This window comes from Pelobates fuscus, chromosome 9 (assembly GCF_036172605.1).
Source record: "Pelobates fuscus isolate aPelFus1 chromosome 9, aPelFus1.pri, whole genome shotgun sequence".
NCBI lineage: Eukaryota > Metazoa > Chordata > Amphibia > Anura > Pelobatidae > Pelobates > Pelobates fuscus.
Genome location: NC_086325.1, coordinates 98,637,370 through 98,664,182, shown reverse-complemented (window position 1 = coordinate 98,664,182; position 26,813 = coordinate 98,637,370). Strand labels below are relative to the sequence as shown.

General features: G+C 43.2%; 1 protein-coding gene across 1 annotated transcript in view; it reads left to right on the top strand.

The window, feature by feature from the left end:
* LOC134572902 (diacylglycerol O-acyltransferase 2-like) overlaps positions 1–20,955 on the top strand; it is a 34,992-nt gene extending 14,037 nt beyond the window's left edge. The window contains exons 4-8 of the mRNA XM_063432199.1: positions 7,341–7,411; positions 8,453–8,657; positions 13,462–13,636; positions 15,001–15,203; positions 20,287–20,955. Coding sequence (XP_063288269.1) covers positions 7,341–7,411; positions 8,453–8,657; positions 13,462–13,636; positions 15,001–15,203; positions 20,287–20,441 — 809 coding nt within the window. The 3' untranslated portion in view covers positions 20,442–20,955. The remainder of the gene's footprint in view (positions 1–7,340; positions 7,412–8,452; positions 8,658–13,461; positions 13,637–15,000; positions 15,204–20,286) is intronic.
* The last annotated feature ends 5,858 nt before the right edge of the window (positions 20,956–26,813 follow it).

Below are 26,813 nucleotides of genomic sequence, written 5' to 3'. Positions count from 1 at the left end.
TTCTGGGGGGCGGGGTCGGACCGCCGAGCTGGACGGTCGCACTCGACACCAGCTCCTGCAAACTAGGCCCAAAAGAGCACCAAAACTGCAATTTTGGGCAGAAAACCATCCAGCACTGGTGACCCTCAGCGGGCAGAGAGCCCTGGATCTAGGGAGAGGCTGACCAAACAGGCTTCAGTCCCCAGGAGGAGGGTTCCTCATCGGCACCTCAAGGCCTACTCAGACGGGTGTGGGGTGGACGGCCGCTGCCCCACTGCCTGCCGATCAGCGCTTAGCCATGAGTCGGACCCGCGGGGAACTGGCCCCAAACCCCCCCCCTTGGACCGGGGGGGTGATCCCGGTCCTCACTCTCGGGACCCGAGCACCACGAAGCACCTGAGGCGCAGTAACTGGGCCGCCAAAACCCGCTACCCAAGCACTGCAATCAAAATGGCGGAGGCCATGTGCGAGGACATGAAGACCATAAGCAAACCGAGACCGCCTGCACACACCATAGAACCCAAACATGTTACTTACCTCCGCTATGGCCGGAATCTCGGTGGCCTCCTTCCTCCTCTGGGCAAAGCACAGAACGACTCACTGATTTGCCGACTGCCCGCAACCGCTACTACGCCACGGGGCCCACCGACACCTGGTGAAGCAGCAGTCAGGCAATCACCTAAACCCCTGCTGCCAGGGAGTGTCTCACATGCTGCAAACACCCAGCAGAATACCAGCCTAGTGAATAACACCCAGCGACTGGAAGCAGACCCTGGTGCGCCAAACCCATGGCTGACAGAGATCTACTCACCACAGGCTCCAAACGGCACCGGCTACACGGGGCACCTCTTGAGCGGAGACTCTCCATCGGCAGGGGACTCCGAATCGCGAGACGCGCACGTCTACCCCCGAAACAGCATTAGATGAATCAACTCAAGTCGCATCCATCTCCGCACAGCATGACTGCAAACCGGAGAGCTGACTCGCAGACCAACGTACTCCTATGAGACCCAGGGATGTCAGGCGCCCGCACACCAGGGAGACCGTGCCAACTGCACCGACCGACGCAGAGGGCACACACTCAGCCCCAACACGGCATCGGCTGATCCAACAGGGACTTGGACTCAATAGCAGGCATAGTACTCACTGTAAACCCAGTCTCATATACCCCAAATGAACTCCCACGAATCTTAGCCGACAACGTTATTTTTGTGTTTCCACCACTGTTTGTCTTTCTGTTACTGCCGGCACTGCTATAAGTCCATGGTCAAACCACCTATATCACTGTACCATTTGAAGAGATTGTTTTAAGCTAAGTATCTGCCAGCTAGCTATACCAGCACAACCAGTAACACTAATATAATGCCATAACGTAGGAAAGCTTCAGCACTGTTAAGCCTTATACGATGCCTTATAGCCTGTATACTCCTAGCATAATGTTAATATGTAATATCGCAAAACTAGAATCTGCTATGCCATGAAACATGCCCACACTATATTATGTTTGCATAGACGAACTAGCGAGACGATGTAGCCAGCACCTTTATCATCCTTTGTTTTTTACTTAATTTTTATCCTACTTGTATACCCTGCGTAAAGTTTGAACGTGGACAGTCTTGACATAAATAACTAAAAAATGTGCACGGATTTATGGTAACCCCATTGTTAAAATGTTAATTCTAAGCGTGAGGAATGCTATTGGGGCACCACACGCCTGCTGTTATGTTTCTTCTTTGCACTGCAAAAAAAAAGAAATAAAAAAAAAAAAAAAGAAAAGCTATATCAGCCTTCATTCTTTTTAATTCTTTAAACATCAACTTTCTTTTTATGGGTGAATTCAGGCCTTTTAGAGTTAAAGAAACTATCTTATCCGCCATCATGTTTTATCCAGCATCCAAGCAGTATTTTTGCACAATAAATGCATATATCTAACAGGTCTATAAGCATGGTGCATACCAAAACAAACAAACTATACTAACTATAGTTAGTATGTTATTTAATCAGTATCTGTTTAAAGCTCTGGAGGCTCCAATGTGGGAGCTCTCTACCTGAGCGTCTACCTACATCGAGGATCTTTAAGTCCAGGAAGATCATACTGTTTTCACTAATCATGTGGGTAAGTTGGAGGTTGATATTGTTTTGATTCAGGTCCACCACAAGTTGTTCAAACATTGGGATTTGACCAGACCATAGTAGCAGTATGTCGTCTATATACCGGTACCAATTTAGAATCAAAGATTGGTACCTATTATACTCTGAGGAGTTGATGACACACTGCTCCCACCAGACCAAAAACAGATTAGCGGCACAAGCTATGTCCATAACAGTCCCTGCTCGTTGTAAATAAAACTTGCCATCAAACATAAAGTCATTATTTATTTATTTATAAGATATTTTACCAGGAAGGATACATTGAGATTTCTCTTGTTTTCAAGTATGCACTGGGTCCACAAAACATTGCATTGATACAATAGGGTACAATAAAATACAAAAACAATATTAATACACAATACATACAAAATTTAACATAGAACAGGTAGGAAACATATCATCAACCATGACACGTGCATTATGTTTTGAGATATGTAGAGAGGGATCTCTTAAAGGACTTTAGACTTGGGGAAGATTTAAAAGTGTGCAGGAGGTCCTTCCATAATTGTGGTGCTCAGGAAAAGGAGGATCGAGCTGCTTTCTTTTTGTACTGAAGTAGACTAAATAAAGTGCTGGTACTGGATCGGACATTATAGGAGGTGGGAACAGCCAGAGAGAGCATTTTGCTCAGGTAGGGTGGGAGCTTCCCAGAAAAGCTCTTAAACACAAGGCTGGAAAGATGAAGGGTGTGTCTGGATTCCAGTGACAGACAGTTTAGTTCTTTTAGCATGTAACAATGGTGGGTCCTGAGAGACTGGGTCTGATGACCGAGCTGAGCACACGCACTAAAAGATAGCTCCGTATATCTCTATGACAATCACCCACCTGGGAGACCCAAACCCCGACCTAAACGATCAACGGAACCCGCCAACAGCAAGCAGTCCATAATGGGATGAAAAACAAAAAAAATGAAGCAGGACAAGCCAAGTACGAGCCTAAACATCGGGGAACTTTTCAGACAGGCAAATGGCGCGACGGGGCCCAAAATGGCCGCTTACCCTGAGGCCTACTCAGACACGTCTGACGACTTCTATCCCGACGAGATGGAAGAAAGACCGACGAAAAACATGCCGTCACCAACCTGCCCAGACTCTGACCCGGTTACCACCACAGTCCTGAAGACACTCCTGGCGGACCTCCAAACCACAATTCTGGCGGACACAGCCAACATCTGCGCAGAAATACGAGGCCTGACAGGCAGAATGGGAGCCCTGGAGACCACGACAAGCGACCAAGTCCAGCAACTAACCACGCTCCAACAAACCGTGAGGGAGCTGCAGCAACAGGCAGTGAGGCACGACCGCCGCTTTGCCGCAATGGAAGACAGGAGGCGCAGTACCAATGTCAAGGTACGGGGTGTTAGGGAGGAGATCCCGGTCGCGGAACTATCGCACCTACTCAGGCGCCTATTCCAAACACTGCTCCCCCAGAGACAAGGGAAGACAATGGGGCTGGAGGGATTCTTCCGGGTACCTAAAGCAACTAGGGCCCCGGCCGCGGCACCCAGGGACCTGGTGGTTCGCTTCCAGAATATGAGGGACAAAGCCACAGTCATGGCAGCCACCAAAGGCCGCACGCCCAACGAATTTGAATCCATCTCCCTCACGTTCTTCCAAGACCTCTCAGGAAGCACCCTAGTGTGGTGGAGGTCGCTCATACCCTTCACCTCCCTCCTCAGGCGGCATAACCTAGAATACAGATGGAAGAAAGAGTGCACACTCATGGTCTGCAAGGGAGAGGAGACACACCTGGTCCAGGACCTCGAGGAAGCCACAAAGCTGCTAGATGCCCTGGGACTCCCAAAGGATTCTATGACAACCACAAGACCCGGCGCAGCGGACCGTACATCCCCCAGCTGGGGCCCAGCGACTACTATCCCGTTTGTGCCCAGACAAGCTACTGCGAACTCGTATGCTGCAAGCACCACTTGACTTATGCAGCGGGACTACCTGCCAGAGACTTTGCACTGTTAAGAGATACCAAAGTTCTGTTATACTGTTAAACACACTAACCTCCCCCCACATAGAGGAGAATCCCAGACACCGCAACCATCACTCCCCCTGCCTACCTGGCTAGGGCACGAGCTAACACCTTACGCTAAAGCCTCCCATCCCTAGGAGTACCCATGCTGCAAAGGAGCCATGTCACATAAATGACACAACTTCAGGAAAACAACCCTTACCAATAGAGGCCCGACTGACACATTACCTTGCAGGGGATACACCCCCGCGGTCTGCCCCCTACTATCACCATGACCACTGAACTACACCTCAACACCCGCAGCATGGACAGTGGCGACAGCCTCTAGAGAGGTGCCCTGTCTCCGCTCCCAGCGACCGTCCACAGGTACCGACATCCCATGCCCAAGTCCAGACAGTACACATGCAACCTTAGACAAGAGGGTCCGCTGAGCGTACCCAGAACAACACCCTGTCGCAGCACCAACACTTCACCGCAGACACCACAATGTAGTCTAATGGGGCACAGCTTCCCTGGCCTCCATGGATATGAAGTAAATACTAGACGTCCAACCAGAGTAATTCCTCTAACACTCCCATACGAAAATCACGTTGATTTAACAGAAACCAAAGCAGCATGGTACTCAGTGAGACCAGTGAGGGCTTACAAACACCGCAGGAGTCAAAGCACCAAATAGAATCAAACTTACTCACACCAAAGCCACCTAGGCTGCCCAAACAGCAAACACATACCACACCTGTTGCAACCCTAATGTCAAAGCCTGACTCACACTTTTACTATTAAGGATGTGCTGACACTCCAAACACCATATTAATGTCCAAAGTTGCCCTTATTGAGCTTGTTATAGTAGCTACTGCATTTATACTTTTCTTTGTCTAATTCCTGTGTCCCGTTAGCCTCCAGAGGGGCTAAAATAATGTTAGTTTATTTAGACGTACTTAACCAGCTTGATGTACTTGATATAAAAATAAAAAAAATCTTTGTGCATGTCATCTAAACGCCATACAAATGTCATAATATGTTGTAAAATGCATAGTTTGCCCCGCTATCGTGGCAAAAATAAATAAATAAAAAAACCAATGGTGGGTCCTGCTACATTACATTGTGGCACAAATCGGCAAAACGAGTAATGCATTGTATCATGTGGGTTTCGGTGCAAGTGCATATACTACCTCTCCACAATCAATGATGGGCATCAGCATTTGCTGTACAATCTTTTCCTTTACTGTAGGGCTTAGGCAGGATTTGTTTCTGTACAGGGCACCTAGTTTTGGATACATTTTAGATGCAAGTTTTTCTATTTGGAGGTCAAAAGATAGATTGGGGTCTAACAACATACCCAAGTATTTGAAAGAATGGACTACGGTCAGTGTGCTATTTGATTTTGCTTTGATGCATAGATGGGAATTTTTTAATTTGCATAATTTAGGTGCTGTTCCAAAGATCCTTGTGACAGTTTGGACACATATTGTGATCGATCCGATACATATGATCGAAACCAGGTTAGCAGATGATCACCAATACCTGAGTTCTTTAGTTTGTGCAGTAGAATGTCGTGGTCTACTGTGTCAAAGGCCTTTACAAAATCAAGGAAAATAGCTCCAGTTAGGCAAACTTTTAAGAGGGCTGTTGTAGTGGAGTAATTCAAGCGAAAAACGTATTGATCAGGGGTCAGATAGTTAGATTGTTGGTAATACTCACATAGTTGCGTATGGACACAGATTTTTGACCATACTGGGAGCATATTGGGCGATAGTTAGAAACCAAAGTAATGTCACCACTTTAATGGATAGGCACTACTCTCGCAGTCTTCCAAAGTTTGCGTATGTATCCAAACACCAAGGATTCGTTAATTAGGGTTGTGACAGGTTTAGCAATTGCAGGCGCACTGAGCTTCAACAGCATTGCTGGGATTTCATCAGGTCCAGATTGTTTTTTCATGTTTAGATTATTAATGACTTTCTTTATAACACTAATAGGTACAGATCTAAAATTGAACTTGTCTCTATTGGGTCTTTGCAAATTTAATGGGGCCTGATCCACATTTGTAGTTTCAGGATGTGTGTTATTTATTAGCTTGGCAATCAGTGTGGTGTAGCATCTGACAAAATAATTGTTAAAGGCAGGGGTGGACTGAGAACCCTCAGGGCCCATGGGCAAAATAAATCAAGTGCCCCCTTCCAGGCCACATCCACGTGCCGCCTCCAGCCACACATAGGCGGCACGAGCGCCCAGAGCTCCCATAAAACCAATAAAGAGTTGGGGAATGCGATATGTGGTGCCCATGGGCAAAATAAATGAAGTGCCCCCTTCCAGGCCACACCCACGTGCTGCCTCCATGCCCCGCCTCCAGCCTCACTGTCCCCTCACACACACACTGCAGCCCTCACACACAGCACATCTCACCCACTGCACCCCTCACAAACACACACACACAGTGCACCCCTCACATACACTGCCCCCTCACATACACTGCACCCTTCACACGCACAGCACCTCTCACAAGCACACAGCACCTCTCACACACACATCACCTCTAACACACACACTGCACCCCTCACAAACACACACACACACAGTGCACCCCTCACACACACTGCACCTTAGACACACACACAGACTGCACCCTCACACACACTGCACTCTCACACACTGCCCCCTCACTTCACCTCTCTGACATTCACACACTACACTCTTCACAAACACAGCACCCTTCACACACACACACACTGGACCCCTCACACACACACACTGCTCCCTCACACACACTGCACCGTTCACACATACACACTTCACCCCACCCCACAGCACCTTTCACACACACACAGCACTTACAGACACGCATAGAAAAAAGTAGAATAGAAAATAGAAAGAAATAGATAAATTTAAGTACATATATATATAAAAACAACCCTCCTTTCTAAATAAACAAATAAAAAATTGCACTTGCGCTATAAAATTAGATACTGCGGCACTGGTGGATGGTAAGGAAATTTTGCCATCAACAAAGATACAAAAGTGGGCACTAGGTAATAAAAGGTTTACTACCCCTGGTCCAGACAAAGTGCTTACATCTCACCTTGTCTGTATGTACTACATGCACACATACATGGCTTTTATATCTCTAGTAACTGTTACCATTAAGTAATCATTATCATTCAGTCTTTAAAAGTTATTTCTATAATGCAGTTTGTATGTTGATTCTGCTGATAATCCATTTTGATTTGCAGGGGGTCGACGCAGTTTGTGGGTGCGGAACTGGCCTATTTGGAATTATTTTCGAGATTACTTCCCCATACAGGTCTACGCACTTACATATATATATATATTATATAAGATGCCAAAATACTGGACTAATACGGCTAATCCAAACTACACTATTTTATATAATTAATACATGCTGCTTTATTTACAAATGTCTTAGTCTTTCTCACAAATTCTACATCTTTCACCTCATCTCCATTATCTGTTTACTCTGTACTCCAACCCATCTTCTCCTCTCCCTCAGTCATCAGTTCCTCTTGTACAGCCATGGAAACATGCCCTCAAAATGAAAAAAATCATCAAACAAAAATAAACAGTCCCTGTGAGTTAATAAAAGGCCTTCTTCTTTGCACACGGGGTATTTAAATACTCCTACATCATTAGTATGTCTTTCTGAATTGTGATTGTCTGGGTTTAGTGAAAGTTAGTTTATTTCTAAGAGCCACGTTAGGGTGCCCAGTTAACACCACCCATAAGTCTATTTTTGATGCCATATTAAATATTAAATATATATATATTTATTTATTTATATTTAATATGAGATTTACTGCCCCTATTAATTACATTGTTAGCATTGAGAGAGAGCAAAAATCTATACCAAAATATAAAACCAAGTAAATATTTTTTTGGATCAACATATAATTGGGGCAAGCAAGATCCCCAATATGAATGAGGCTGGGCTGTTAACAATTATATTTAGATTCCTAAATATATGGGGATGGTTGTTAGATGTTGTTTGCTGACGGACCATGGATTCTGCAGGCAGAAGTGATCAATGGTTTCCACCACACCTTAGGGTGTTTTAACAAGTGAAATAAAATCGCAGTTATATAGTTTTTGGCATTTATTATTTATTTATTGATGCCATCCTTCCTAAATAATTAATAAGATGTAATAATAATAGGTAATAATAATAGTAATAACGGGTCAATGTAGAAGGCCACTCTCATTTTATTTTTATGTTTTTATTAACTTCCAGGCAGTGGGAGTTAATTTTTCCCCAGTTCTCTTTCTGTGTTTTTCTGACCTTTATTTTCATCCTTTTCATTTTCTTAGAAGTTGTCTTCTGTTCTTGCAGTTGGTGAAGACTCACAACCTCCCTCCTGGGCGAAATTATATAATCGGATCACATCCTCATGGCATATTGTGCATTGGGGCATTCTGTAACTTTGTTACTGAGTCTACTGGCTTTTCCCAAAAATTCCCTGGAGTTCGTCCTTACTTGGCGACATTGGCAGGAAACTTCCGATTGCCCATTCTACGCGAGTATATGATGAGCGGAGGTGAGTTTAATGCTGAAATGGCTGCAGAGAGAGGCACAAATCAATATTTTTTTTTTTATGAAAACTTATTCACTCTGCAATTTAACATTGACATTATAAAGATAGGTCAGTTTGAAAGCTTCCAAACCAGTGAAAGCCCTAGTGTAGTTTAAAGATGTTTAGCACTTTAAAGAATTTGACTCTGCCCTCTGACTTGTTGGCCTCTGCCCTTAAAATCCCATGCAGTCAACCCCTGACCTAATGGGACGTCTTGTCCTGTTCAACACCATAAACCTGTAGATAAATGTACTTGGGAAACAACAACTAATTTACAGAGATACTACTGCACCCATTATACTGCTTCCCAATGGCAACTCTAAAACATAGAACAATACAGAAACCTGTTCTTTAGGTCCTAAAGTTTAGGACATCCAGGATCTGATGGCTTGATGTAAAACCAATAGGTCATTCCTATAATAATGGACTACGCATAGCTAAGAGTTTTATATAAAGAAAATGGGGCATTTACAAAAAATGCTCCAAAATCGTGACATGATTACCTGATCAGCCTCTGAGCAGTGTCTCCAGCTATGACTAAGGGGTGAGGGGGGAAAGGCAGGAGGAGGGGGAGAACTAATCACAACAGAGTCAGACACAGCATTTTTTTTTCACCAACACACACTTATCATTAGTCTTTTCCATGATAAGAAATTCAATTTTTTTAAGCGCAACAAAAACAGTGTGCAAATGAGGGGGAAAGGTGGGAATCACTCTAGTTTCTGTTTATGCAGTTTGTCATGGAAGCTCCTGTGCCACAGCCTGCTGGAGAGGCATAACAGCTAGCCTCCTGCCCACAGACAATGGGCCTGGTAACAGACTTTAAAATGATATATAGGATGTGGGGATACGTTGTGTAATTGTCAAGTATCTTTGTAAAAGGTGGAAATGAATAAAAGCTATTGAGTTAATTATATTATGTTACAGCTGTTGTGCAACGTGTCTTGGTTTCCAGCAGGAAATTAAGTTATCATGTCTTGACCTAATTATGTCTCAGACACCAATAGTGGTTTTCATTGTTCTGGCTAAAGACGCCTGGCACTCCGACCGAGTGCCTCCTCCAATCGATGCTCCTAGTGCTCACCAAGGAATTCCAGCAGTCCACCAGACACCATAAGCACTCTAGACTCCACCGTCTCCTACCCAACCTGGACCTACGAAAGGCTCCGGGTTCCAGTGGGTGAACCTCTCTCGCTCCATTCTAGGGACCTGAGAGGGTTTCGCTTGTGCAGCATCTGGTACTGGTAGGCCCCATTCTTTCAGCCTTTTCATGCCCGCCTCCACTGTTGGCACCACATTAAGGCTGTCACAGTGATACACTAGTATCTGCGCTGGGTACCCCCGGTGGTAGTTTACATTCTGTGCTCTGAGGATTGTCGTGATGGGTGACATACTCTTCCGGAAGAGGAGTGTTGCGGCTGAGAGATCCGTGAAGACTTTGATGTCCTTATACAGTTCCGGCATATCAGGGTTCCTGCAGGCCCGCACCAGCCTCTCCTTGGCGTGGAAGAAATGCACTTGTACAACAACATCTCTGGCTGCAGTTGGCGGGAGGTGTTTGGGCCTCCGGAGCCTATGTGCCCTGTCCACTATCAGTTGACTATCAGTTGATCAGGATGCGTGCCAGGGGTGAGTGCCTTCGGGAGGAGTCTCTTAAAGGTCTGTGCTACATCAGGAATTAAGTTATTAATCAGCGTGGTGACAAACCTTAACTTTATCATGGAGGGGTAGGCAGCACTCGTCAGTCCAACACTTGTGAAATATCTTGGCTAAAGCCCCTGTGGACTAATCTGCTGTTTGTTTGCAAGCAATAACAGAAGATGCTCTGTCTATCCCCATGTGCCTTCTTGAAATGTGCCCGTATGTGTCCCCACATACTGTCTAGCTTGGCAGGGGTAAAAATATCCTGTCTGGTTGAAATGGGTTTGTTAGGATCCAGTAATTGTTCAGTTACAGCTAATCAATCAGTATACTTCTTATCCCAAGAGCTATCTGGTCCGTACAGTGGCCATTTTGCCTTTTGACCCATGCACAAGCCTTTTATCATTAAAACATGCTCTGGGTCCAAGCCACCTGTTCTGGGAAAAATGTTTCTGCCTTGCATCCTCTCAGTGTACGCCGCTAGATTATCTACAAAGGGGTCCACATAATAATCCCCTGTAATTCTTTCTACAAAATGTTTAGGGGTCTCATTTAGGTAAAGTCTGTTTAGAATTTCCCTGCCCCATCTTAATCTAAGGAGGGTACTTTGACACTAAATAGTTATACAAAGATGTCTATAACAATATTAATTGAGATACAACTAATTAAGAAGAAATAACACACAGGATGGATATCATGTAGCAAGCAAAAAGGCAATAATACAACCAAAAAGCAATATTAATCAGTGTTGGGCTGCTGTTAGTGTGAAAATGTATTTGTTTGTTAGGGTTAGCAGCATTATGGGTCTACATACACTCAGAGGAAATGGGACCTTTAACTATGTTATGTGCTGTTTGGTGTACCACTCTTTCCAACAGTTAGGACGATAAAAATAAAAATAAAGCTATCCCTTTGTGGTTTGCTAAATTTATGGGCAAGTCCCGGTCTCATAAAAAATGTACCAGGCTCATATGAAATGTAACCATCTGTTCAGATTACAAATTCTTACACAGCAAACATATATTCCTAGTCCCAATGTAAAAACAGAAAAATGTTGGGCTCATGGAGTTGATTAATAACAAACATACAAAGCATACATTCATATAACAATTGTATCAGACCCCATTCGGTAAAATGTTCAAACATAAGAAAAAAACATATACTAAAATTAATAAGATATTGCTCTCTCCTGGTGCTCCTCCTACCTCTCCCAGCGCTCTTTCAGTGTTTCTTTCTCTGGCTCTGCTTCTTCTCCCCAACTCCTCTCTGTTGGTGTCCCCCAAGGTTCAGTCCTTGGTCCCCTACTGTTCTCCACCTATACTGCCTCCCTTGGTAAACTCATTAGCTCCTTTGGCTTCCAATATCATTTCTACGCAGATGACAGGCAAATCTACCTGTCCTCTCCTGATCTCTCCCTGTCCCTCTTGACTAGTGTCTCTGACTGCCTCTCTGCTGTTTCTAACTGGATGGCTGCCCACTTCCTTAAACTAAACTTGACCAAAACTGAAATTCTGGTCTTTCCTCCCTCAAGTGTTGTTACTCCTGTGTCTGTCTCCCTCCAAGTCAACAGTGCTACCATCAGCTCCACCACGCAGGCTCGCTGCCTAGGTGTTCTCTTTGACTCCGACCTCTCCTTCAAGCCTCATGTTCAATCTATCGCCAAATCCTGTCATTCCATCTCAAAAACATTGCGCGCATCCGCCCCTACTTAACGCCAGATGCGACTAAGGTGTTGGTCCATTCCACTGTCCTTTCTCGCCTTGACTACTGTAATCTGTTTCTCAGTGGTCTTACGTGCTCCCAACTTGCGCCGTTACAGTCCATAATGAATGCGGCGGCGAGGCTCATCTTCCTGTCCGCCCGCCCCTCCCATGCCTCACCCTTCTGTCAGTCCCTACATTGGCTTCCTATAAAATATAGAGCTCAATTTAAAATTATGGTTCTTGCTTTCAAATCTCTACATAATGCTGCTCCCATCTATCTATCCTCCCTTATACACAAGTATGTCTCGTCTAGGCCCTTACGATCTGCTGAAGACTTACGTCTATCTTCTGTCCGTACTCCCACCTCTGATGCTCGCCTTCAAGATTTCTCGAGGGCTGCACTGTTCCTGTGGAACTAGCTTCCCTCCTCTGTTAGATGCTCACCCAGTCTCCACTCCTTCAAAAAATCGTTAAAAACCCACTTCTTCATAAAAGCGTATCAATTAAACTGTTAATAGCTCCCAACTGATTCCTCTACTGCAACTGTCACTAGTCTAATACTATCCTTAACTTTTTGTGTCATTTTACCCCACTCCCTCTAGCATGTAAGCTCATTGAGCAGGGCCCTCAACCCCTCTGTTCCTGTGTGTCCAACTTGTCTGGTTACAACTACATATCTGTTCGACCACCCATTGTAAAGCGCTGCGGAATTTGACGGTGCTCTATAAATATCATAATAATAATAATAATAAGAGACAGTGTGGAAAGTACAAAGAAATACACATTAATGTAGGGATCCAGGGGACAGAGTGTACCAAACTTATAAATCCCCTACTGACTAACTAAACAGACAATAAATCCATATATAGACTCTCTGAGAGTCTCCCTGACTAACTAGATGTCAAGATGGGCGGCCGCTCCTGTACCCTCTTCTCGACAAGGGGACAAAGTGTACCAAGCTTATAAATCCCCAAGGGGACAAAGTGTACCAAACTTATAAATCCCCAAGGGGACAAAGTGTACCAAACTTATAAATCCCCTCTTCCTCAGAACTAGCTCTCTCTCAGCCTAGGACAGGTTCAAGACAGGTGACTGTGACACCCATGTGAGCAGACAAAGAAAGAAATATCTTTATACTAACAGTTAGGTATCACAATCCTCCCCTAACACTTGTTAGGCTGAACAATTTATCTGGGTCTTGGAACCCTTACGCTGCCATGGTCTTATGCACTAACACATTCTGCTTTCCTTGCCTCTGTGTAAACTCAGCCGCCGGGAATACTTAAAGAAGTCACACCATTCAGATGTTTTTTTTCTGTGAATTTGTTTGCCATCACCAAAAGAAGAAGGCTGTACTTTACGGACTTAAATCTTTTTGTAGGGGAAATTACTATGTGACTATTTCTGTCTTACTCTTTGCACAGGACTCTGCCCGGTGAATCGAAAGTCTATTGGTTATGTGTTGTCACAGAATGGCCGTGGTAATGCAGTGGTGATTGTAGTAGGAGGAGCATCAGAATCCTTGTCCTGTCAGCCTGGGGTCACCACCCTCATCTTGAGTAGGAGGCGAGGGTTTGTGAAATTGGCACTTGAGAATGGGTAAGTATTATAAATTATATAATATGAATACATTTATTGAACCATACAATAGAAGGAAGCCATATTTTAGCGAAGGGATAGGCAACCTTTGGCACTCCAGATGTTGTGGACTACATCCCCTATAATGCTCTTACACCCATAATGCTGGCAAAGCATCATGGAAGATGTAGTCCAAAACATCTGGAGTGCCGAAGGTTGCTTATGCCTGTTCTAGAGCATTCTAGAGAACTATGTTTTATAGACTATAATTTAACTATTAACAGCAGCCCCCCAAAACACTGCACCACACACACACACACACACTACAGAACATACTACAGAACCCCTCACAAACATACTGCACCCCTAAACACGTTACATTGCAGACACACACTAGATCCCTATATACACTCTGAATCTTCTACACACACACACTCATTAGATCTCCTATACACACTCTGGGTCCTTCAAACACACACTAGATTCCCTACACACACATTACATTTCTGACATACACACTCTGGATCCCCTATGCACACACTAGATTCCTTGTAAGCAAACACATACTACATTCCCTAAACACACACTCTTTACAACCCCTACACACACTATATCACCTATACACACACTCTACAGCCCGTATGCACACACTCGCTACATCCCCTATACACACTGTGCCCCCTATACACACACTCTCTACAGCACCTAGACATACATACATTACATTACACCACAGACACAGCATGACTGAAACCAACCTATTAACACAAAACCACACCACAATCAGCTCACTCTACACACACGCAATCCCATAAGCAGGCTCCAAACACATGCACAGTACTCTTTCCTGGCTTTTTTTCTCCTGCTATCCCATTTATGGAGACACCAGAGACATGTTTTAAGTAAACACAACGCAAGCATGTTATTAAATTTGCTTGCACTGTGCAAAACAAATACAGGACCTTTTTCTCATGCTAGAGCTCTTCAGCAGAGCTCTGCGCATGGTCTGCTCTAGAAGAGCATTGAACCAGCATGCTCACTTTGAGAGGGGGCGTGCTTGTCATTGGAGATGAAAAAAACACACCCTATATGGCCACGCCCCCTTTTTAAGTGGGCCGCTGTGATGAAAAAATGCCCGGCCAAATTTTTTTTCCAGTCCGACCCTGCTTATACCTCATTTATCTTGGAGCAGAAAGCAAGGCAGGATGCATACAGAATATTTGCACAGTATTCTTAGTTAGTTGGGCATTATTATGGAGGCACAAAAACTGCTGGACTATACAAAGAAAGGTGACAGTTTAGGCTACTTTTTGAACCACTATAATATATCTATATATGTCAACTTGCTGCTGCAAACCGACAATGTGTCTTTCTATTTCTTGCAGGGCAGACCTGGTTCCTTCCTTTTCGTTTGGCGAGAATGACCTGTACCAGCAAATAAATTTCTCAGAGGGCAGTTTACTCCGAGCTGCCCAGTGCAAATTCCAGAAACTTTTTGGTTTTGCTCCGTGTTTTTTTTATGGTCGTGCCCTGACTTCCTGTCAATCCAAGGGTTTTATACCATACTCCCATCCAATCACCACAGTTAGTAAGTATGTTCATCTTTGGACCATTAACATGTCAAAGGCCCAGATATTTTTGCATTCCTCTTACTTTAAGAGAAGGAAAAGGGTTATCATCAGCAAATGGGGTGCCCAAACACCATGAATAGGTTGGGCTGTGCCAGTTTTAAATAACAATTTTCTTAATTATCTCATGTTAAATGGGTCATCTGATTACTATGTGATAATTATGTTTTGCTATTTATGTGTTATCATTCAAATTTGACAGAAAATGTTGCAGAAAACAAATGTTATATCGTGTATTGTACAAGTGGCAACATTTTGATATTTTTTTCAGTTCACCAGAGTCATCTGCATCGAATTTAGTTCACTCGACGCGTTTCGTCCTCTTTCGAGGCTTTTTCAAGAGCTGTGCCACTTTATATATGCTAATCCTGAGAGTATCCAGACCAGTTTTTATAGTCACAATTGATATACAACACAATGCCCAACCAAGCATCGCCAGTGCAATGTCTTTAATTTATTAACTTCCAATGCCATATTCTGCCATTCTGCTATTTCCCCAATTAATTTCCTCCAAATCATATTCACAGAAATAATTTTCCCAATGCCACTACCCCTTAATACAAGCATAAACAAAATGGTGTTTTTTTCATTTCTGCAAATGTATGTGCGTAAATTGTGTGTCAGTAATGATTTTTTGGGGTAATACATGTGTATTTGTATGTGAATATATATATATGTGCAATTGTTTGTACTTGTACAAATGCATGTGTATGTGTGTAAATGCACATTTATATCTGTATGTTATTCATGACTATAAGGTGCATTTAAAGGACCACTATAGTGCCAGGAAAACAAACTATTTTTCCTGGCACTATAGTGCCCTGACGGTGCCCCCACCTTCAGGGTCCTACTCCCGCCGGGCTGAAGGGGAAGGAAGGGGGTTAAACACTCACCTTTCTCCAGCGCCAGGCACCCTCGGCGCTGTGGTCTCTCCTCCTCCTTCGGTCGTCATCGGCTGAATGGGCATGTGCGGCAAGAGCTGCGCGCGCATTCAGCCAGTCTATAAGAAAGCATTCTCAATGCTTTCCTATGGACGCTGGCGTCTTCTCACTGTGAAAATCACAGTGAGAAGCGCGGAAGCGCCGCTAGCGGCTGTCAATGAGACAGCCACTAGAGGCTGGATTAACCCATATGTCGACATAGCAGTTTCTGTTAAAAGCATGGTGGGTGTCTGTAACCTTCATGGAGGGTGTCTGTGTACTGCATGCAGTGTGTCTGGACTCCAAATGTGGCAAAATCGAATTTGGTGAGAGGGTTAATTATCAGGGAAATGTGTCAGTCTAAATTGAGGAGAGAGAAGGTGAACTTCATGCGGGTGTAGGGTCTTGTGACTATAGAGTTGGTTATTTGGCAGTGGCAAGGTGGGACATTTTCTTGGGAATCATAGTTTAATTATCTGGAGCGATAGTGGGCCAACAATAAAAATATTGCACCAGGAGCCTTTGTTCATTACTTCTGCTACTGCAGGTAGCATTACCTAAACTGACATTGGAGTCCAGTCCCAACGACGGCCTTAGTGTAGCATAGTTTTCTATGTATTTAATGATGCAGCTCTTTATGTGAGGGTTGTATCTGCAGCACTTTAATGCAGACTATCAAGGAAACTCCAGTTTCAGACTAATCCATGGCCCTGAATAAGACAATTATTAGGTTACAGGTAAACAACAGAATATGTTTTTTAAAAGGAACACTACAGGCACCAAAACAGCTGTAGCTAAATGAGGTTGTTTTGATGTTTATATGCATGGCCATAATATATATCAAACTGTGTGTGATTAACATTTAATTTATAAAGCAGGGAGTAAGTCAACATCTGATTGAAAATGAAACATTTTTTTTAAATGAAGGATGTGTGAATCACAGCCAGGTGAGGTTTAACTGGTGCTGCATAAACAGACACAAAAGAGTTTAAACTCCTAAAAGGCAGATAATTGAGCAGCATAGGCGTGTGCAGCCTATTGCATAAGGGTGTGCACCCTAAAGCACAAACACATATGCCGTATTTATATATATATATAAATATATATATATATATATACACACACACACATACACTGCTGTGTGTGTGAGGGTGCTGTGTGTGTGTGGGCGGTGTGTGTGTGTAAGGGTGCTGTGTGTGTTTAAGGGTGCTGTGTGTGTGTGAGGGTGCTGTGTGTGTTAGTGAGGGTGGTGTGTGTGTAAGGGTGCTGTGTGTGTAAGGGTGCTGTTAGTGTGTGTCAGGGTGCTGTGTGTGTGTGTGTGAGGGCGCTGTGTGTGTAAGGGTGTTGTGTGTGTGAGGGTGCTGTGTGTGAGGGTGCTGTTAGTGTGTGTGTGTGTGTGTGTGTGATGTGTGTGTGTGTGTGTAAGGGTGCTGTGTGTGAGGGTGCTGTTAGTGTGTGTGCTGTGTGTGTGGGTGCTGTGTGAGTGTGAGGGAGCTGTTTGTGTGAGGGTGCTGTGTGTGTGTGTGAGGGTGCTGTTAGTGTGTGCTGTGTGTCTATGTGTAAGGGTGCTGTGTGTGGGGGGGCTGTTAGTGTGTGTGCGGTGTGTAAGGGTGCTGTGTGTGTGAGGGTGCTGTTAGTGTGTGTGTGTGTATGTGTAAGGGTGCTGTGTGTGAGGGTGCTGTGTGTGATTGGGTGCTGTATGTGTGAGGGTGCTGTTAGTGTGAGGGTGCTGTTAGTGTGTGCTGTGTGTGTATGTGTAAGGGTGCTGTGTGTGTAAGCGTGATGCTTGTGTGTGGGTGCTGTATGTGTGAGGGTGTATGTGTGAGGGTGCTGTTAATGTGAGGGTGCTGTTAGTGTGTGTGTGTGTGTGTGTGTCTGTGTGCTGTGTGTGTATGTGTAAGGGTGCTGTGTGTGTGATGGTGCTGTGTGTGTGAGGGTGTTGTATGTGTGTGGGTGCTGTGTGTGAGGGTGCTGTGTGTGTGTGTGAGGGTGCTGTTAGTGTGGGCTGGGTGCTGTGTGTAAGGGTGCTGTGTGTGTGTGGGGGGATGCTGTTAGTGTGTGTGTGTGTGAGGGTGCTGTTAGTATGTGTGTGTGTAAGGGTGCTGTGTGTGTGAGGGTGCTGTGTGTGTGAGGGTGCTGTTTGTGTGAGGTTGCTGTTTGTGTGTATTTGTTTGGAGGGACTGTGGAGGTGGGGGGACCTTTTGTAGGGAGGGACCATGCTGCTGTAATCCCTGATGGTCCAGTAGTGAGTGAACTCTAGCCTGCAGGGCTAGAGTCCACTCTTGCGAGATCTGAGCGTTGCCGCGGCAATGCTCCAACCTCGTGAGAGGAACCCAGCGGAGCTGCTGGCTAGAGCCCCAGGGTCCTCTCCTGCCTCCCTCGCTGCCTGTGGGCCGGCCCAAAGAGACACATAGCGCGGGCCGCGGGGATTAGGGTGTGCCCAGGCAGTGAGATTGCAGGTGCATGATCTTTACACTAAAACTGCTTCATTAAGCTTGGGTATATTAACCCCTTAAGGACTGAGGCAATTGTACAAGTTCAGATCAAAACAAAACTTTGCATTTACGCTATAAGTCTGTTCAACCATAATTCCCCTCTTTCATATTAAATGCACCCACACTTATTATTTGTAATTTTGTTCAGAAGAAACAGGGCTTTCATTTCATATCAAATATTCATATATGAAACATAATTTAATGTGAATATAATCTAAAAAACAAATTGAGAAATTAAGAAATGTTATTTTCTTTTAGTTCTGCATGACATTTTAACTGTGAATGTCGTAATACTGTTAGCTGTTACTGCAATAAAGTATACCTATTTGCATTCAGCGATGTCTCACAAGTAAAACAGTACCCCCCATGGATAGGTTTTATGGTGTTTTCGAAAGTTACATGGTCAATTATAGCACGTCACATTTTTCAGATTATACACATTGAAATTAGCCAGACTGGTTATGTTGCCTTTGAGACTAAATGGTAGCCCAGGAATGAGAATTACCCCCATGATAGCATACCATTTGCAAAAGTAGACAACCCACGGTATTACAAATGGGGTATGTGCAGTCTTTTTTAGTAGCCACTTAGTCACAAACACTGGCCAAAGTTAGCGTTCATATTTGTTTGTGTGTGAAAAATGCAAAAAGCTAATTTGAACGCAAATTACTGAGATTTAAGTTTGTCTGAAGTCCCTAACAGGAATAAAAACAAAGCAAATCCTAAAACCCACTATCAACATCCAACCTTGTTAACTACCTCTCAGTGCTGAATCCCAGAGTTGTATGCAAGGGTGTGTGTGCAGAAAATAGCCGTTCAGGATCCTCCTCTGCCTAAACTATGGGGTGGAGGGTAAAAATATATGTGCTGGTCTAAGACAGCCTCGAGAACCATAGCCAATCAGTTGCAAGTCCAGGGAATACCCCATTCTAACCAGCTAGGAAATTGAAGCAGGTGTAGGGGAAGCCGTAGCACCACCTTTCCATTACTTTAAACTCATTCCACCCATATAGGGCATGCTTGACAACCAGCGATGGTATTTCTAGGTTTCGAATGAAGTAGAACTTTATTCTTCACGTTTTATGTCCTCATGCATTGCATGAGCACATCGAACATTCACTTAGTATAATGCAGCAGTTCCGATGTGAGAGCATCTGTGTTGTACTACAAAGTTCAAGTGGAGTGCTCTGAGCTGTGTTGCTTCTAAAGCTTCTCATAGAGAAGCACACAATTTATTGCATCTCCATGAGAAGCATTTGATTGGAGATAAGTCATCAAGCGTGATGACCATAGAGGTGGTGTATTGGGTTGCTCAAAGGGCTGTGTCTTGGAGCTGGAATAAAGGTAAGTAAATGCTTATTTTCTTTTGGTATTTCAAATGGAAAAGCCCTAAAGTCAAAAATGTTTTATCAAGCATGTTAAAGGACCACTAAAGGTAAACATTGCTGTTTGGCGATGTGGCAATATTTTCATTGTATGGCTAAACACACCTCAAGTAGCTGTCTTCCTGGAGTGCTTCTTTCATAAATTTTGCTTAAAAAAAACCTTCACTTTAATATTAACAAATTTCCAGATTTTTACTATCACTATATTTTTCTCACGATTTTGTTCCTCTACTTTTCTCTTAGTCGGAGAACCGGTGACTGTTCCCCAGATAAAGGACCCTAGTGCAGAGACGGTGGATCTATACCATGAATTGTACAAACGTTCTCTCCTCAAACTATTCCATGAACACAAGACAAAATATGGACTGGCAGAGGGCACTGAGCTACGAATCTTGTGAAAATGTGTTGAGAAGCTCACGGAAAGAGAAATGCAGAACATGGAAAGGCCTGGTACCTGGACACCTGTTGGATTGAGAATAATTATGAAAATTATTGGAACACAATGACAGCTTCAGAGGACTGATTGATCATACATAACATTCCTGGGATGCTGATATTTTAATTGATGATCTGTACATTATAGACAGACTAACGTGTGGGCATTAATACTTTAAAAACTCATCCCATTTTTGTCTTTTGAGAGCTACCAATACTATATTCTTAATTAAATACACATTGTCTTGTGTGTTCAGAGACACACTCCTCTGAGATACAGATGTAAACCGCTATGATCTACATTGTGTGCTATATCATACTCGTTACCAGATAAATCTAAAAATTAAAATACCGTTTTCTTTATGCGGACAGCATCTGATGATCACTCTCAGCAATGAATAAAACTTTGTACATAGAAATTGTACATTATTGATTTAAATTAATTAAATCAAGGCCATAGTTGGCTACTGAGACCATGTATTGCCATTTACAAATACTTTATTTACTTGCTTACAGATATTTCAAACCAGCTAGTTCTTAAGAGAACCCTTAACTTGCCAGAATGTTAAAATATACATTGCTGATTTACCTCCACTGAAGATATTTTATATAGGACGTGTTCAAGGTAGTATGTATGAATCTGCCTCTTTTATCTGAGATTTAATTAAAATCTTGAAATTTGTGTTCAATTCCTGGGACTATTTTCATACAGAGATATCCAAAAAAATTATATTCAATTAAAAAAGGCTGTCACTGCTCATTTACAATACATTTATACTTATTAGCTAGTGTATAAAGCCACAAAAGACTGCATACAACATACAACATTGCACGGCCATATGTTATTTATTAAATTTGTAACCAGATGTGTTGGACACACAGCAATAGAGAGGCTGAGGGCCCTGCTCAAATGAGCTTACATGCTAGAGGGAATTGGGTATAGTGACACAAAAAATGGTCGTAGAGTAGAAAAGTAGGTTGCTACAATAGTATTCATTGACGATTTAATGTTTTTTTTCTATGACAGATGCAGGATAGAAATCGGGGAGCGTGGAGGGAAAGCGATTTTTAAATTGAGCCCTATATCTTACAGAAAACCAATGTAGGAACTGACAGAGGGGTGAGGCATGGGAGGTACAGGGGCATTGGAGGAGCCTCGCTGCCGCATTCATTATAGAACATAATGGGACAAGTTGGGGAACATGTAAAAACACTGAGAAGCGGATTGCAGTAGTCAAGGCGAGAAAGGATAGCGGCATGGACCAGCACCTTAACCTCGTCTAGAGTTAAATAGGGACGGATACGTGCTATGTTTTCAATATGGAAGCAGCAGGATTTGGCAATCGACTGGACATGAGGGGTGTAGGAGAGGTTGGAGTCAAAGAGAACACCGATGCAGGTAGCATGGTAGAGCTTATGCAGGTGTCATTAAAGGGACACTATAGTCACCAGAACAACTACAACTCATTGAATTTCTTCTGTTGAGTAGAATCATTACCTTCAGGCTTTTTTGCTGTAAAACAGTGTTTACATTACAGCCTAGTGATAACTTCACTGGCCACTCCTTAGATGGCTGTTTGAGATCCTTACTGGGTCATGGCTGCCTAAAATGCATCCAAACATTCAGTATCTCCTCCCTCTGCATGCAGACACTGAACTTTACTCATAGAGATTCATTGATTCAATTCATCTCTATGAGGAGATGCTGATTGGTCAGGGCTGTGTTTGAATTGTGCTAGCTCTACCCCTGATCTGCCTCTGTGTCAGTCACAGCCAAACCTATGGGGAAGCGTTAGTAGGCTAAGGACGGAACCAACAAGTTGTGATCAAAACAAAATGTAAACAAAACCTGGAATTTGCGCTATATGTGGTTCAACCATATTTCACCTCTTTCATATTAAGTGCACCCACACTTATTAGATATCATTTTGTTCAGGGAAAACAGGGCTTTCATATTATATCAAACATTTCTATATGAAACATAAATTTAATATGAATAAAATCCCCAAAAATATGAAAAATTGAGAAAAAAATAATATTTTTCAAGTTCTGCATGACATTTTAACTGTGAATGTCATAAAACTGTTGGCGTCTACTGAAATAGAATACACATATTTGTATTCAGAAATGTCTCACGAGTACAACAGTACCCCCCCATGCACAGGTTTTATGGGTTTTTGGAAACTTACAGGGGTCAAATGTAGGGCTTTTCCATGTTTGCACATTGAAATTTGACAGATTGGTTTGCTGGGCCTATGTTGCCTTTGAGACCGTATGGTAGCCAAGGAATGAAAATTAACCCATTAACCCCTTAAGGACCAAACTTCTGGAATAAAATGGAATCATGACATGTCACACATGTCATGTGTCCTTAAGGGGTTAATGATATACCATTTGTATGTACAAGTAGACAACACACGGTATTCAAAATGGGGTGGGTCCAATCTTTTTTAGTAGCCACCTAGTCACAAACCCTGGCCAAAATTTGCATTTATATATTTTTTTTTGCATTTTTCCCAAATAAACTGCCCTCTCACCGATGATATTATGAGTATAATACATTTTACTGCTCTAAAACACTCATATTTGTGTAGAGTAATGTCTCACGAGTACAGCAGTACCCCTCAAGTACAGGTTTTATGATTTTGGAAAGTTACAGGATCAAACATTAGATTTGCCAATTTCTGTTTTTGTAAATTGATATTTGCCAGATTGGCTATGTTGCTTTTGAGACAGCATGGGAGCCCAGAAATGAAAATTAACCCCATCATGACATACCATTTGAAAAAGTAGACAACCCAGGGTATTCAAAATGGGGTATGTCCAGTCTTTTGTAGTAGCCACTTAGTCACAAATGCTTGCCAAAGTTAGCTTTCTTGTTTGTTTTTTGCATTTTTTTACGCAAAAACTGCACTTCTACTGGTGATATCATCGTTGTGATAAGTTTTACTTTTTAAAACAAACACTCATATTTGTGTTCAGTGAAGTCTACCGTGTATAACAATAACCCCCATGTACAGGTTTTATGGTGTTTTGGAAAGTTACAGGGTGTGACGGTAGTAACTGGTATCACCGTCTAGTATTCCTTTTCCCAATAGCAGAGTATCGCCTAGAATCCACATGAATAAATATTGCTGGTATCGCCAAATGATCCACACATGAGCCAAAGCTTAATGCTGGAACAAGACTGATTTACTAGAAGAAAAAGGCATTCAATTTATAAAGTACAAGCTCCTCCTCTAGGCCAGGCTAGATAATTGAGTTTCAGCAACATACTAAACTCAATTATCTGCTGGCCAGAAATATTAACAATTTTCAACATTTATAGAAATATACTTTATATAACGATACAAAAACCACATCCCTGGGTAGCTGAGGATACTGGGTGTAACATATCCAAATTGCACAAAAATCAGTTCGGTAGTTTCCGCGTTGCATCGTGTGGAAGTTTGACCGGCTCGCCATGCGGTTGTATCCGATTTAGAGTTCCATGAAACTGATAGTAAGAGCCAGTCTCCGTTCGTGCAGAATTATATGAGAACCACTATAGGTAGAATGCCGCTGGTTATATGAGAATGCTCCCCTCATTCAGTTGATTGAAACTCCCGAACGTCGGTCTTGTACTTTAAGGAGAAATAGGTCAGACGGGACTTCCATAAAGAGTTCATGCGAGTGCCATGCCGAAAACAGTTCCAGGCACTCGACGACCAGGTCCCGCTGGCCTCGTTCGGGAGTTTAAGATGGCCGCCATCCTTTGTTCTCGCCACATGTTCGTATGCCAAATGGCGGCCACCTAGGAGCACTCAATTACCTTGTGGTTTCGTGTTGCAACATGGTGTTCTACGTCGGTCTTGTACTGTAAGGAGAAAAGGAATACTAGACGGTGATACCAGTTACTACCGTCACACAGGGTCAATATAGGGCTTGCCCATTTCAGTTTGCCAGATTGGTTTGCTTGGTCTATGTTGCTTTTTGAGACCATATGGTAGCCCAGGAATGTGAATTGACCCCACCATGGCATACCACTTGCAAATGTAGACAACCCAGGGTATTCAAAATGGGGTATGTCCAGTCTTTTGTAGTAGCCACTTAGTCACAAACGCTAGCCAAACTTAACTTTCTTGTTTGTTTTTTGCATTTTTTGACGCAAAAACTGCACTTTTACTGGTGATATCATCATTGTGATAAGTTCTACTTTTTAAAACACTCAGAATGTTACAGGGTTAAATATAGGGCTTGCTAATTAAATTCTCTGCACTGTCTGCCTGGGTTGTCAGGCAGGTCCCTCAAATTATAATAAAATCAAATAATGATGTAAAATTAATAGTTAAATATATATATATATATATATATATATATATATATATATATAAATAATTTTATTTTATTTTACATTTATTTATATATTAAAGGCTGGACCTGTAGTTGTGGGAGGAGTTTGGTTTCCCTTTATAAAGGCTGCCAATCCTCTCCCACTTTACCATTGTTGGTCTGGCAAGTGAGTGACTTTCAGTCGACATTTTGCTGTCTCCTGCAGTTTCCTCATGTCCTGATTTCTTGCTCTTGTTCCATTTAAATTCTGCGTATCTGACCACCTGACAAACGATACAGTACAGTACAGTACGATACAGTACAGAGACTGGTCTCATAACTGCTTGTTTCTAACGTTAGTCAGACCCACACCATTGCTCCACGGTCGCACTCGTGCATTTCGTATAATATATGTGTTTCGGCACTTTCGCATGCATATGCTTTAGTCCTGTTGTAAAGGCTTTTTCATTTTCTTTCAACCGCACTGTCGGGAGCTTCCCCCGGTTTGACTCTTTCTATGTTCATATATGCTTATTTCATTCATATGAATTCATATGAACCAAGTGATGTATTGCAGTAGAAACGGGCTGTAACGGATCACCTGGCATCCTGACTGTGTACCTCCGTTGATGGATGCTCCTAGTGCTTCCCGAGGGCTCCAAGCCCTACACATGACACCATAAGCACTGCAGACCCCACTAACCACCGCAGGTTAGTTGGGGTCTCGCCATCTCCTACCCATCCTGGACCTACAGCAAGGCTCAAGGCACCAGTGGGTGAACCTCTCTTCCTTCAGAGAGCAAAGCAGGAACAAGCTTGTAAAAGAGCTTATTGATTATAGACAGGGGAGTTTACAGCGTATAGCAATCCCCAGTGTAGATGTAGCCTTTTCCCCCACACATGAGACAAGTCTCTATGTTGAGGGTAAAACAGGAACTCAGCAGTCTGAGGGTTTATTGGCACTTATATACAGGTTTTCCCACAAGGTTACCACCCACGTGGACCTTGTAGTACACAGGACACAAAGTTGCAACAACCAATCAGGACAGACTTGTACATCTTGACACTCCAAAAAAACTGCACACAAACCCTCCCCTCTGCTTGGGAGATAATTGAGCAAGATATTGTAGTAACTCAATTATCCCCAAGCAGAAAAAACAAATTTTTACTAATTTCTCATAACATCAAAATTATACATTCAATTCACATAAAACTGCATTTTCTGAACGGGCATAATTATCGGAACAACATATTAAAAAATCAGAGCAATCGGTTCAGGGGTTCGGGAGATAGCTGGAAGTCACATTTGACCGACCGCAAGAATGACTTTCATGCCCAAAACAGTTCCACAGATTTGGGCTGTGCGGTCGGTCTATTCACTATAGTTCAAATGCAGTTTGAATGCACAAACGGGGCCATTCGTGCAAATAGCCAATGTTAAAGTGGCGTTCGAATTGTCGAACGCCGTTAAACTCCCGCCGAAGCGTCGAAGTTCCAAAGAAGGTAAGGTTCAGCGGTGTTCATGCCGTCGCGTGTCCAATTTTAGTTTCATGAGCTCGGCAGCAAAACCGCTGACCGCGTTCGACTATACAAAAGGCGACCACCCAGCCATATGTCTATTAGCTTGTGGTTAACCACCAGCCTGGGAGGTAAATTGGCTGCACACTCCCCTTGCGTGTGTTCTGGCTGTTCGGTAGTTTGTTCAGTAAATTCCATTTACCTAACCACACTGCAAAAACAAACGAACAAGCCTTTTTACAGGGGAAAAACTACGTTTTAAAGCATGGGCCATGAGGCAAAAGGCGAGCAAATAGGCCCCTCCAGAACCCGGTGGCGAGGTTATTTTCGCCACACGGGCAAACAGCTGTTTGAGCATAGGCTGTTCACACGATTCTTCCAGATTGCCTGTCTCCAGCATTTTGCGGTTGAATGTTTGTATGTTACTTCAAGACTGGTGCCCCCTACTGGTAAAGCTAGATATTACAGTTAGATTATAATTAACTCATGGTTATTCCTATTCATAT